Raw genomic sequence first — 14,447 nt, forward strand, 5'->3', positions numbered from 1 at the left:
AGCAGATGGCTGAGCGGAGACATATTTTATAGAAAATGCCTCTAGTTTATACAAGCGGATCCCACGCCACACTTAATTTCAATATTTTCTGCACCCAAAGGGAGGAAGACATACTGTATGTGTTCACTGAGAGAGTGGCGAGGCTCTCTGTACGTCTGAGCTCCTTGTGAGGGATTTCATGGCCTTCTATCAATGCATTTACTGTCTGCTGCTGTACTGAGGGTTTAGCAACATCCTGGCAGAAGACTGCTCTGTCACATACTGTACCAAACACTCTGTATTACTAGACTACCTAATCCATGCTGCCACTTCTATCTATGGGATTAAGTTGGTGCCTCAGCTCTCTGTCTCTCTGTCTGTCTCTCTCTGTCTCTTTCTCTCTCGTAATCCTTTTGAAGAAGTAATGTTCTGAAGGACCACAGAGGTCGAGGACAATGGCATTCTTCTTCTTTATTTCTCTTCCTCATCCTCAGAGCTCTGCTATACATTCCTGTCCGTGTCATGGCAGAGCTGTCACAGCACCGTCACTCCACAGGGTTAGAGTGAGTGGAGCAATGGGACAGGACTCATCATGGTGATACTGTATGAAGGAGGGATGTGGGAGTCAAGCCAGTCAAGCTCTTCCAACAATAGTGTGACAAACTGCATGGAGCTGTTGGTGGCGGCCACCTGCCGCTCACACATGGATCCCTCTCATACGTCTGGTGGAGAGCGCTTGAAGAGTTTAGAGAGAACACTGAGTCACCTCTTTTGTTCTTTTCTGTACAACAGTGTGCAGCACACTGAAGAACATGCTCTGAACCATGGTCTACATTTCACACCAAACTGTTGGGACTGTGTTTGTCTTGATGCGTTTCATTCCAAATTCCACATTAAATGACGCTCCGCCAAGACTAAGGGGAATAGAAAACCTGTTATCAAACAGAATCTCATTTGTTGCTGTGAGAGAGAGAGACAGGAGATTGACATGATGGAAAACAGACCATAAGACAATAAAATGATAAATGGAAAGACGGAGAGAGGAAGCAACGACACGGGAGGAAGATGAGGATAAGAGAATGAGAGAGAGAGAGAGAGAGAGAGAGAGAGAGAGAGAGAGAGAGAGAGAGAGAGAGAGAGTGAGAGTGAGAGTGAGAGTGAGAGTGAGAGAGAGAGAGAGAGAAAGACTGTGTTTGGCTCATGTTAGAGATTTTTTTAAATTTCCTTTTATGTTTTTATCAGTTTTCTAACCTTTGACAATGAGCTCAGCAAAGTTGGAGACCCCGGAGCCCCTGGAGGACTGGGTGACACAGCGGTAGAGGTCCTGATCCGCCCGCTGCACGCCGTCCAGCTGGAAGGACGCCACAAAGCGGCGGTGACTCAGGTGCTTGACCGACCCTGTCGATGCTACGTCCCCACTGTGGCGCTGGAGAGAGAGGACAAGACGGGTCAGAGAAACCAGGACATGCGCGCGCGCGCGCGCGCACACACACACACACACACACACACACACACACACACACACACACACACACACACACACACACACACACACACACACACACACACACACACACACACACACACACACACACACACACACGCACAGAGATCAGTAATCAGTAACTGTGGGACCAATCTATTTCCTGGAGCAGAGCAAAGCCAACACGCTAATGTCACAACATAATGCATTTCAATTATCACTATGTTCACCACTTCTTATGACGTGACTGATTAAAAAGGATGACTGTCCAAGCACGTGCCATTTAATTAGAAAATCAGGACCATCACTCCCCATTTAATCAAGCATGACTACAATCAGGCATACTTTAACACAAACAAATTAAATCTCGTTAAGGTTGTAGTGATTATGAGGGGGGGGTGCATGACATGAGTGTCATTTCTTACTGGAGCTCAGCAACAATGTATCATTGGGCGCTCGGGTGGCACAGCGGAAAAGTACCTGCCCACCACCACAGTATCTAGGGGTTCAAATCCACTGTGATGTATGATGCTTGGTCGAGCATCTATATGAACACAATTGGCCATGTTCGGCGGGAAACTGGGCAGGAGTGTTGATATTTGTTGCTGCTCATACTCCTACATGCTGGGGTGGGGAATATTGAAATGTAAGAGTAGGATGGATGGATGGATGTGCTACATCCTCCATACACATCCATGTGAGGGCTCCTCACTGGCAGGCGAGCCAGTAGGGATCAACAGCAGTGGCAAGCAGTAGGAGGAATGAATTGGCAAGAATTGAATTGGGAGAAAAAAGGGGTAAAAATAATACTCCAAATTATAAACTAAACACAAAAAAAACAACAACGTATCAGTCCACTTAATTGTATGCGGCTATAGAATAAGCTGCAAGTCTCTTAACGTCTCTACAATAAATGATGTTACCAAAAATTTAACTAAAGGGCCTCATGACTTGGAATTGTGAGCCAGATGGTCTCTAATGTGTTACAGTTTAGTCAGTTTAAGCCCCATATGGACAGACGTGGGTTTGGTGCTTTTGGTACAGAGCAAAAAAAAGGAAATGAAACTCTGACACCTCAGAGCAGAGTATATCTCCAAGAGAAAGTAGGGATGACAGAGGCAGAAAGAGAGAGCAAAAGAACAAAACAAAACAAAAAGCGTTGGAAAAGAGAGAGAGAGAGAGAGGGAGAGACAAAGAGAGAGAGAGAGAGAGGCAGGAAAAGAGTGGGAGGCTCAAGGCAATGCGGTATGGATTCATAGTGCTGTTGAAAAGCTTAGAGGCATTCCTCACATTGTTTTACACCATTACAAGCAGTATAGTAGCATCCTTCAGATCTACAGTCTCAACAGCAGACCTTGAACCTAGAGCATTTGTCTTGTGTTTAGGTCATTAATTTCGTGTGTGAAATGAGCTGGCATGCATTCCTTTCTCTGTTGATCTTAATTTAGTGTTTTGTTAGTTTTCTGTTTCTTTTTGGGGGTAGCTAGTAAAGCCACAGAACACATGAACCTCAGCGCCAGCCCCCATAAACAAACTTGGAGACTCACAGACACTGATGAGAGTGAAGCAGATAATCACACGGCTGCACAAAAACACACCAACCCTCAATCATCTCCAGGGCTTGGCCTCTGATGCGTCTCACATAGACTGTCTCAGTTTCTACCAGTTCCCAATTGCAAAATAAAACAGATGGTAGGAATCAAGGGTAAATGAAATAAGCATGGAGAGCGTGAGGTGTTATGCTAACAATCTGGCTCCAGCTAATTGGGAGGAAACGACAAAACGATCTGTTAACTTGGCAGGAGTCCATGTGCCGAGATTGGACTGCAGCTGGCACTGCGGACACAAACACAAAAAAGATCGCAACCAACAACGGCAGCCGAGGCAGGTTGATCGGCGAGAGTGGCCCTGCCAGTATCTTAAATGTGGGACACGGACGGAGGACAGATAGCAACATGGAGAGAGATGAGAGGCAAGTCACGGCACAGGCAGACCTTGTTGTATAAGACACCTGCATGGCTATGACAGCTAATTACCAGAGGCATCTGTCCTCGTCACTGTGCCGTGACCAAACCAACGGTTTCACATCAACCTCCCTCTGACGCCAACATTTCTGAGCGTTTCAAGGGAGGGCGTAATAAGGTATGCCATCCATTATGTGAATCACACATCATCCTGGTTTCAAACAATACAGTAAACCGGCCCCCAGGCCTATAGCGTAATTATCACGTACTGTAGGTGGTCAGAGTCCATGTGAGGCTTGAACGTGCAGCTACTCTGTAATTGCAGCACCAGAAAGAAACCTGAAAAGAAGACCCTGAACTTCAATCTTTCATCAGGGCTGTGAGGAAATAAACTATGTCAGACCACAGAGCACCTATTCCACCAGGGAGAGAGACACCGTAGAGACCTTCCTGAGGCATATATATCATTCCAGATGAAAAGTAATCTCTCAAGAACAGATCCATAGCTGCGCTCGGATCTGTCGGGAGCCGTGTTGACAACCCATGCACATTGGCTACAAGTGGGCGTTCCTTCAGATCAGGGAGCAGGCCGCGCTTTCCCCAATCAAATGTAGTGGGTGGGATTTACATGTGTGCGGCTTGTTTCCCACTGGAAACAAACCGAAACTCATTTAACAATAGCGTCCTCGGAGCCGACAAAACCACGGAAAGTTAGTAACATTTTGACTTGCTCTTTCGTCATAGAAACAAGTGGGCTTATAACCAAAACGATCCATGTTCTTTGGGAGAAATGGTGTTAGTGTTCCGTGGAGAAATATTGTTAGTGGGAATGAAAACATAGGCGCACCACGGGAAGTGGAGGGCTGAGGGCAGACCAAAACCCTGGTTTCCTATGAGCATGGGTCCTCCGTACAGCTCAGCCCAGAGTCAAAAGGAAACGTTTATTTGACGATGGGTTCCCAGATTGGATGAAAAGAGATGTATCTAAAACAGGGGCTCAATTTGAATTGAGCAAGAGCCAGTGAAGAGAGAGAAAGAGAGAAAAGCTCTATGATCTAATAGTCAATCCAGTGTTTCAAAGGCACTGGGGCTGAAGAAGCTCCCAGGCCTCTGTGGCCTTCAGTGCTTTTAGCTTTAAAACACTGCCTGGAATGCTTTATTTAAACACCTTCTGGGACGCCTTTAAGTGCAAAGACAGAGAATGTTCATTTAAGAAAACCACCACTTGTGCTGTAAACACACAAGTGGTTTTGTAGAGAAAGAAATGCTATCAATGTAGGGCTGAAAGAAAATTGGCCTTTACATACAGTTCATTATTCAAGGCACCTAAAACCTTAAACCCATTTGGCAGAAGTGTTATTTTGTCTGAAAAATACCATAATCTGCTTTAAAGGTGCTGCATTTATTTTTAAGTAGTTAGTAGCAGTTTAAGTGTTAAACAGCTCTATATTCTCACAGCAATGATTGCTATGGAGTGTTTGTTCAATAAAAGGGACTACACATTTCTACAGCTCTTCAGTGAACAGAAAATACAATCAGGAGAGAGAACCCATACAAGATACAGGATAAACAAGTGAAATTCAAAGTGATTTAACAATTCAATGAGCAGACAAACTGGAACACAAGATAAATGATCTTTGTGGGTGGAGGATTGGAGGAAATTTGTAACACACATTGAATACACACTCTATAGCAGTGATTACTATCAGAATATTGAGCAGAAACTTTTGAACAATAGACATTTTGTTAATTTCTAAACAAGAAATATCAATTACAGCATATTTAATTGCATGTGATTCATTAGTTTGTCTTTGTTTAGTTTTTTCGTTTGCTTGTTTTTGTATTGGATACATGGATGTATTATTGTACACTATATGAAATGAACACTTAGGAATTAACAGTGTATAGTTGTACAGTAGACAGTTTACTGTATGAGCTCATGTTTACACCACTGACCTCCAGCAGGAACTTGTCAGCCTCAGCAGCACGGCCAGCAGCCACACACTGGAAGGTGGCATTCTGCCCTGAGTTGACCTCTTCATCTCCCAGCCTGGAGAAGTGAGGAGCCTTATCTAGAGAGACAGCAAGGAGAGAGAGAGAGAGAGAGAGAGAGAGAGAGAGAGAGAGAGAGAGAGAGAGAGAGAGAGAGAGAATGAGCACATTACTCAGCCATTCACAAAGTCAGACAACAAGACAAACAATGATTTTACCTTTAGTAATATCACCATAAATTCCATGTGACAGAGAGCAGATTGCAGCATTAGTGGATGAGCTATTGAATTGATCTTTTAATGGTCCAATTCTGTTCCATTACTATCATGGATGTCATTAAGTAACATTGTTCACCAGGGCTCTAATGGATTCATAACTGAATTAAATGCATAACAGCTTATGACTTTTTTATAAATTGATCCTCATGTTCATTGAAATACAGTAATTCCATAATAAATATTAACCACAGCACAGTCTACACAAGGTCAAGGGTCACATCTCAGTAAATTAAACCCAAAAAAAAGTCTCAGCATGACAACTATGGATGGAAATAAATCATATATTTCTGGTCCATATTAGTTCCCAGATATTATGAAATGTATGTAGGGTCAGATCCTTACATGCACAGTGACATGTATGGTGTGGCCATTGAGTAACTCTACAACACTTGAAATAATACTTGTTGACATAAAGGTATTAATGTATGTGTATATTGATAAAGCAATAAACAACAGGGATATCATTCACTCTGATTTAAAGTGAGTTAGTCATCATTTTCATCAGAAACAGTATAACTGTAAACACACTGGTCTCATTTTAGCAAATATAATAATAATACGTTAATTTTATGTTCATTTTCATCTCCATTATTCATTTGTTTGCTACCGGTATGTTTGAGAGCAAAATTATTAATATTCATTAAATATAAGATTTTAGTCTTTAACATCTACAAGAAAATACTTTTGCACATCTACAGAGGTGTGTGTGTGTGTGTGTGTGTGTGTGTGTGTGTGTGTGTGTGTGTGTGTGTGTGTGTGTGTGTGTGTGTGTGTGTGTGTGTGTGTGGTGTACATGTGTACCCCGCAGGTGTCCATGTTTCCTTCCAGTGACTCCCTCCCCCTGAAGGTTAATTCATAATTCATGCCTAACGACAAGGCAGCACAAACAAACAGGGAAATGAGTGTGAACCAGACCCTACAGTTGGCAACATCTGCAGTGTTACACAGCTAAATGTGTCACATCTTATCCCCAGGACTCTTTAGGCTGATAAATATTTCATTCCACTGAGACGCTGGTTTCAGAGTTAAAATACTTACCGACTCGGCAGAGGAGAACAGAAATGTCAAACGTACTGTGTGGTTTCAGCCCCGATCCAGAGGGAGGCGGAGAAATGTGCATGTTTCTCTGTCTGTCTGCTGTTGCTTTGTAATCTCTTTCTTTCCTTTGAATCTTCCCCCTCTGCCCCCCCCCCTTCTCCCCTGCATGCGCCCGCTGCCTGCCAAGCGATGCGGGGGTTGGCCGTGTGCCACGCATCAGACATCGTGCCCAGGTCTTGATGAGAGTCTTGATTATTTAATGGTCACAGTGGGAGGACGTGGAAGATGCCACCTGCCCGTGTCTGGGAGAGATGGGGGGGCTAGCTGGGTGGTCTGCACATAGAGGAGAGGAAATGATCCCTGCCGGCATTCCTCTAACCACATCGCCGGTGGTATCCTCTTGTTATGCGACGCCAAGAAAGGCTCCACTTATCCACAAACCATCCAAAACCCTCTCCTGACAACAACAGGGGGAATATGTAAATATTAATAAGGTGATTTTCTAACTCCCTGTGTGGAGGATAGTGGGAAAAATACCCTTCAAGCTTATATCAGTTATATGAGTCACTTCAAAGCAGAGCAGCAGTGTTAACTGCTTCTAAGAGTTGTGAGCTCTTAGAGCTCCTTGTGGGGGGGCAGCATACTGAGCTCCAGTTTGAAGTTTACACCAACAACACAGAGAAAGAGGAAAACGTTCTCTTCAACAGAAGCCCTGCCACCAACTCGCCTCAGAGATCAAGCTTTTTCATGAAGCCACGAAGCTTCACACTCTACGATGGTAAAACAACCCTAACCTAAAGATGGGTACAAAATCTAAACAAGCTAGCTCAGAGACTGCCAGCAGAGCTCAAGAATAAGAAAGTGATTTCTTTTTTTTTTTTTAAACTTTGTTTTTATTCTTTTTTCTTTTTTAGAACAGGTAGGTCATGTTGGGCATCACATTACAATTAGATGAGTACATTTCAGTTATATTTTTACACTCATATGTTGCGGGCTATTCAGTCCAGAGGAGAGAAATCCTAAGCTAAGGTAACTACAGTTCTTTTGTTGAGAGATCTCAGTCTGATTGTCTTTGTTGTTAAAGTCCATGATTTTTTGCCAGTCGCTATTCCAATGATACATTCCTGAGTTTTGGAGCAGGTTTCCAAATATTGCCGAAAGGAATTATGTAGGAAAGAAAAATAGATAAGCATATATGTATAAAAAATAAAAAAAACAAGAAGTAAAAAAGTACAGGCATACTTTTCATATGTAACATAAAAGAAATAAGTAATAGCAATAATTCAAGCAGTGTACCTCCACACATAGCACAGATTCACGTACTTGTACATATATACAGATATATAACCCCCCACATCCTCAATGGTCTTTCACACAATCATTTTCATATGTAATATCCATTTTAACCAGTATTTACAAAATTTGTCCATACAGAGTCTTACAGAATATGTTAGTTTCTCCATTTCGTATATGTTCTGCACAATGGCTATCCACTCCCCCTTTGTTGGTGAATTTTTGTCCAGCCATTTCCTGGTTATAGCCTTTTTGGCGGCTACCAATAGTATTTTAAGAAGGTATTTATCTGCGGTGCTAAATTTGGTTGGTATGTTACTCAGGTAAATATTGGTAAAAGTACATTCAAGTTCAGAACCCATTATCGCGTTGATTTCTGATACGATCTCTAGCCAGTAATTTTGGGTTATTGGACAGTCCCAGAATATATGGAAGTGGTCAGCCATTGTCTTATTGCAATTTCTCCAGCAGTTCCCTGACTCTGGTGTACCTTTTTGTAAGTATTTTCTCCTTGGAGTAATAAAGAACCTAATCATGTTCTTCCATGAGAACTCTCTCCAAAGGCCAGAACTAGTGGTAGTGGTTGTTATATTACATATATTCAGCCATTCGTCCTCTGTCAGAGTTATGCCTGCTTCTTCTTCCCATTTAAGTTTAACATAGAGGGTGGAGTGGTTCCTAGCGGTCTGTAGACTCGAGTAGATTCTTGATACCAGTTTTTTGGTGATATTGCCTTTGTAGGCATCAATGAAAATATTGATGAGGTCTGTTTCGTTTTTCTCTACCATTATGTTTTTGTCAAAATGATGCCTTAACTGCAAGTATCTGTAGAAATCCTGTTTCTCTAGATTATGGTTATCAATGAGGTATTGGAAGCTCTCCAAGCCTGTATTGGATGAAATCAGACAGTATGTTGTAATACCGTACCGATTCCACCGTTTAAATCTAGAATCCAGCTGTGCTGGTGGAAAGTCTTTATCATATGCCACCCATTTTAATAAACGTACCTCTCTTTCTATTTTTTGGTCTTTGCATTCTTTAAACCAAATATTTAGGGGGACCTTTGTCCAGTCGCTTATTTCTTTTATGTGCTGCTTCATGAGTGTTTTATCACCCAGTATGGCCTGGAGAGGGACATTCAGTTGGTCCAGTTCTATGTCCTTCCATTTAGCATCATATTCATTGTTGCACCAACAAACTAAGTATCTTAATTGTGCTGCTTTATAATAATCTTCCAGGCAAGGGAGAGACATGCCTCCCTTATCTTTTGGTAGTTGTAGAGTTTTGAAACGTATTCTAGGTTTCTGACCTCTCCAAATGAACCTGGAGATCATTCTATTCCAGTTATCAAATTGTTTCTTTGGAATTTCCACAGGTAGTGATTGAAATAGGAATAGCAATCGTGGCAAAATGTTCATTTTTATGGTCTCTATTCGGTCGTACATACCAAATATCAGTGGTACCCATCTATCCAAATCCTTTTGTATTTCTTTTGTGATTGGGTCATAATTTTCTTTATAAATGTTGGCTAGATCTTTTGGTATATTAATGCCCAGATATTTAACAACATCTGAGTTCCATTTGAAGTTATACTTTTTACATATATTCTCTTGTGGTGAGTAATTGAAGGAAAGGGTTTGAGTTTTGTTTACATTTAGTTTGTATCCAGAATATGAACCATATTTTTCAAGACAGGACATGAGTTTTGGTAGACTGGTATCGGGGTCGGAAAGTGTGACCAATACATCGTCCGCGTAAAGGCATATCTTGTGTTCTTTACCGTTAAGTGAGACCCCAGTTATGGAGTCATCCTCCCTTATTGTCTGTGCCAGTGCTTCTATAAATAGCGCAAAGAGGGCGGGGCTTAAATTACAACCTTGACGGCATCCCCGTTCCAGGTTGATTACTCCTGATAGGCTGCCGTTTATTTTAACTCTGGCAGTCGGCTGGTAATATAGAGTTTTAAGGCAATTTATAATTTTTTCGTCAAAACCAAGGCGTTGAAGTATCATGTATAAGAATTCCCAACGGCAAGAGTCGAAGGCTTTTTCCGCGTCTAAACTAATAGCTAAGAACTTTTCATTGCTTTTGCTCATGCCCTCTATCAAAAACAAGGCACGTCTGACATTGTCCTGTGTTTGCCTATTTTTTATAAAACCGGTTTGGTCTGTGTCGACTAGGTCTGGGAGTATGTTTTCAAGCCGTTTTGCCATTATTGAGGCGAACAGTCTGTAGTCTATGTTCAGTACAGAAATAGGTCTATAAGAACTGCATTCTGTCCTGTCTTTGCCCACCTTTGGAATCACAGATATTATAGCCTGTCTCCAAGACACAGGTGTCTCTCCGCCCTGGAGAACATGGTTAAAACATTTTTCAAGCATAGGTGTCAGTAATTCTCTAAATGATTTATACCATTCGGCCTGAAAACCGTCACCTCCCGGCATTTTATTTGTTTTCAGCCTGGATATAGCATTGTTGATTTCTGTTGTTGTTATGTCCTGAGTTAACCCCTTATTTTGTTCTGTACCTATTGATGGTAAGTCCAGGGATTCCAAAAAGTTTTGTACAAGGGAGGGTGCTGCTGCTTTAGGCTGTGTATATAATTTCTTATAGTATTTTTCAAATGAATGCTGTATTTCCTCTGTAGTGTAACTCGGCTTGTTGGTATCTGGGTCTTTGATTTTAAAAATTGATCTTTCAGTCTGTTCTTTCTGTAGTTTCCATGCCAACATTTTCTTTGCTTTAGGCCCATTTTCATAGTATCTTTGTTTTACATATTTAAGCTTAATTTCCACTTGTTTATCTAGAATCTTATTTAGCCCTTGTTTTGTTGCATTTATTTGTTCTAGTATTTGTGGATCGTTTGAGTCCACATGTTTTTGTTCCAAATTTTCCAACTCTTTTGTTAAGGCAGACACCTGTTTTTGTTGTAGTTTTTTATGTTTAGATGACCACATTATTAATTTTCCTCGAATCACACATTTCCCAGAGTCCCAGAGAACACTAGGTGTTATTTCCTCATTGTCGTTAAACTCTAAGTATTCCTTTATTTCTTTTTTAACATATTCCTGAAATTGGGGGTTATTTAGGAGACTTGTGTTAAGTCTCCATACTGTGTTTTTGGGTTGAACATCCAGGTTAAGCCTTAGATAAATTCCTGCGTGATCAGACACATCTTTGACCCCTATGCTACAGTCTATAATTCTATGTCTTTCTGTGTTGAACATAAAAAAATAGTCAAGTCTACTGTGGACCCCATGTGGATAAGAAAAGTAACTAAATTGTTTTGCTGTTGGATTGAGATCCCTCCACACATCAAACATGCCTGTCTCTTTAAGTAGCTTTTTTACGTACAGTGATTCGGGGTTAATTTTTTTTCGGGGGTTTGAGGAGTCCTTAGTCTGTAATTGAATATTCCAGTCCCCAGCTGTAATAAGTAGGCCTGTAACTTCAGTAGCAATCAACTCAAAAATTTTCTTAATTAATAGTTTGTCTTGTCCTGGTGGTCTGTAAACGTTAAGTAGTGTTACTTCTTTAGAATCCAAAATCCCCTTTACCAAAATATAGCGTCCATCTTTGTCAGCTATTTGTGTGGTGGGTTGGAAAGTTACTTTATTTGAAATAAGTATTGCAACACCTCTTGCATTTCCCTTGTTGTAAGATGAGTAGAATGTATTTTTAAATCCCATTTTTTTCAGTTTTTCGTGTTCCTTTCGTAACATATGTGTTTCTTGCCAAAAAATTATTTGTTGGTTTTCCCTTTTCATCTTAGTTATTATTTTGTTTCTTTTAATTGGGTTCTGTAGCCCGTTTACATTGAGTGTAATTATCTTATATTCTTGTTGTGCCATCTAATGTAGTAGAAGATTTTTTCATTGCAAACCCAGGTAGACCTTACCCTTTCAACATAACTATTTATAGTATCATGAAACATAGAAATAAAACGTGGAAATAAAAATAAACTTATAAAATAAATGACTTCCAAAAGTGAGGTTTCTTCTTTAAGCAATACCTCAGGTGTAAAGGAAAACCTCTGCGTTACAGAGGGCCTCTGTTGTGCTAACTGATTGCTGTGTTTCAGTAATTCAGTGCACATAATGACACTAGGTGGAGCCCTTGGCTTCCCAGACAAAAGGTCTGTATTTTTTTACAAAGGTCTATAGTAGGGTAAATATCTCAGAACACTGATATTTAGTCTGGTTCAAAAATAATAATACTAATAATAGTCTTAATAAAACAAAAGCATTTCCAGGTTCCTACTGTCCTTCCCTTAGTGTTATTTATCCATTTTTACATTAACTGTTCGTTAGACAGTATGGGTAAACATCTCAGAATTATACTGTTATTTAATCAGGTTTAAAGTACATAATAAAAATAGTCTTAATAAAACAAAAGTATTTCCAAGTTCCTACTGTCCTTTTCTCAGTGTTATTTATCCGTTTTTACCTTAAGTATTTGTTGGGCAGTATGGGTTGGTCTTACCATGTAGGTGGTTTTCATTGACAAAAAAAAAAAAAAAAAAAAGAGAGAAAGAAAAAAAGGACAAAAAAAGTGACGTTCTAATCTGCGGTCGCTGCGGTGTCGTCCTTTGAACTCGTCGTCGCGGTGTGGCGGAATTCCTGAAGCCTCCGTACCACTCTCTCCCGTTGTGCTGCTCGTTTACGGTGGGTCGATTTGCCCACCTTTATCCAGGATGTTTTCTGCAGCCTCGCCAGGCTGTCTGCGGCTGTGGCGGTAGAGGTGGTTGCGTGCTGTTGTTCCTCGTCGTCATCCTCGGTCGCCATTAACCCCTTCTTCTTCAAATCCTCTTTCGCCTCCATCGCACTGTTGTAGGTGACGCTGGGGAATCCCGCACCGTCATAGAAGACTCGTAGTTGCGCTGGTGGGGGTGTGTGGAAGGGTATTCCCTTGTTTTTTAGAATCAGACGGAGCGGGGCGTATGCCATTCTTTTCTTCTGTATCTCCGGTGGATAATCATTGTCGAAGAACACTCTGTTCCCATTTAGAAGAACAGTTTTCTTCTTCCATGCGGTGTTGCGAACCAGTTCCTTAATCCTCCCGTCCATAAAGCACATCACGATCGAGCGGGGGTTAGAAGTAGGTGGTGGTTTAGAGGCGAGTGATCTGTGACAACGTATTATGCCAAGTTCCATGTCGAGGGCCAACTCTGTTTTAATAAAGTTGTTAATAAACTCCATCATGTTGTTTCCCTCAGTTTCTTCTGCCACTCCGTATAGGCGTAGGTTAACTCTGCGGGAATGCATCTCCATCTCCGTTAATTTTGTACGCATGTTTTCTTGTTCTTCCACAAGCATGCATATTACCTCTTTGGCTTCAGTGCCCCATTCCTCCGTATCTGACACCCTTATTTGGAGTTCCGCCACGTTGTTTGCCGTGTCTTTTGTGTCGGAGATTAGTGTGTTGAGTTTGCCGTAGATCTCCTCTCTGAAATCTGCCAGATCCTTGCTCATTTGTTTGGTAAAAGAGTCTTTGAAGTCGTCTAGTTCGTGTTTAACGTCGGTCCGGATGGCTTTTATTTCAGCATGTATTGCGGACATACTGGCTTGTAGGCCTGACATGGCGTCCTGGTTCATTTCCGCGTCTTCGTCGTGTTTGTCGTCTCTTGTCCTTCTATCACTTCTATCTTGTCTTTGCGATGATTTACCTCTACTAGTATTGTTCTTTCCTTGGTTTTCCCCGTTCATTTTGTGTTTTTAACTCAGGGTATGTTGAAAAATAGGGGAATAAAATAGACCTTGTCTGGGAGCTCTTGAACTACACAGCCACTCCTGCTGGTGTCATACCGGAAGTCCAAGAAAGTGATTTCTTAAAAGTATTTTCACTAAAAACATTTTTCTTCAGAGAATTTCGAACCTCTATCACCTGCTCTTCACTCTAATGAAGAAAAGCACCACTGGCTCACTGATACTGGACCCAGCACAGTAAAACCCTCAGCATTCACTGAACTCTGAGAATGTAAACATTGTGGAGTTATATGCACACTGAGGACTGTACTGTGAGTAAGCATGTGCCTGCTCTCCAGCATCAAATGTCACAGATTTCCAATAAAGAGCCCTGTTGCTGTGAGACACCTCAGGGCAACCTGCAGACATAAAGGTCAATCAGCCATTAGTTTCCGCCTCGTTGGCCCAACTCTTCTAGGCCTATACAGCCTCTTGTAATAGTTCCTTGTGCTTGGTGTGTGAAGTGACACTTACAGCAGGGGTAGTTGAGCAGCATGATGTCGTCTATGGCCATGTAGCCTCGCCGCTCCCTGGAAACAGCCGCCTCGATCAGGACCTGTGAGAGTGAGAATGATTGTCTTATCAAAATGACCAATAATGAATAAAAAAAACGTTTTATTATTAGAACAATTTCTTTATTGCTATTTTTATTTACTATCTCTTCCTTGTTTAGTTC

General features: G+C 41.4%; 1 protein-coding gene across 7 annotated transcripts in view; it reads right to left on the reverse strand.

The window, feature by feature from the left end:
- Positions 1-14,447, reverse strand: part of LOC308083185 (receptor-type tyrosine-protein phosphatase U) — a 209,605-nt gene that overhangs the window by 90,063 nt on the left and 105,095 nt on the right. For all 7 annotated transcript variants that reach the window (XM_080425388.1, XM_080425387.1, XM_080425384.1 and 4 more), the window contains exons 4-6: positions 14,246-14,327; positions 5,383-5,498; positions 1,231-1,405 (exon numbers count right to left, since the gene is read on the reverse strand). In XM_080425388.1, the coding sequence (XP_080281514.1) occupies positions 1,231-1,405; positions 5,383-5,498; positions 14,246-14,327 (373 nt within the window). The remainder of the gene's footprint in view (positions 1-1,230; positions 1,406-5,382; positions 5,499-14,245; positions 14,328-14,447) is intronic.

This window comes from Gymnoscopelus braueri (assembly GCF_963280865.1).
Source record: "Gymnoscopelus braueri genome assembly, chromosome: 4".
Classification (NCBI taxonomy): domain Eukaryota; kingdom Metazoa; phylum Chordata; class Actinopteri; order Myctophiformes; family Myctophidae; genus Gymnoscopelus; species Gymnoscopelus braueri.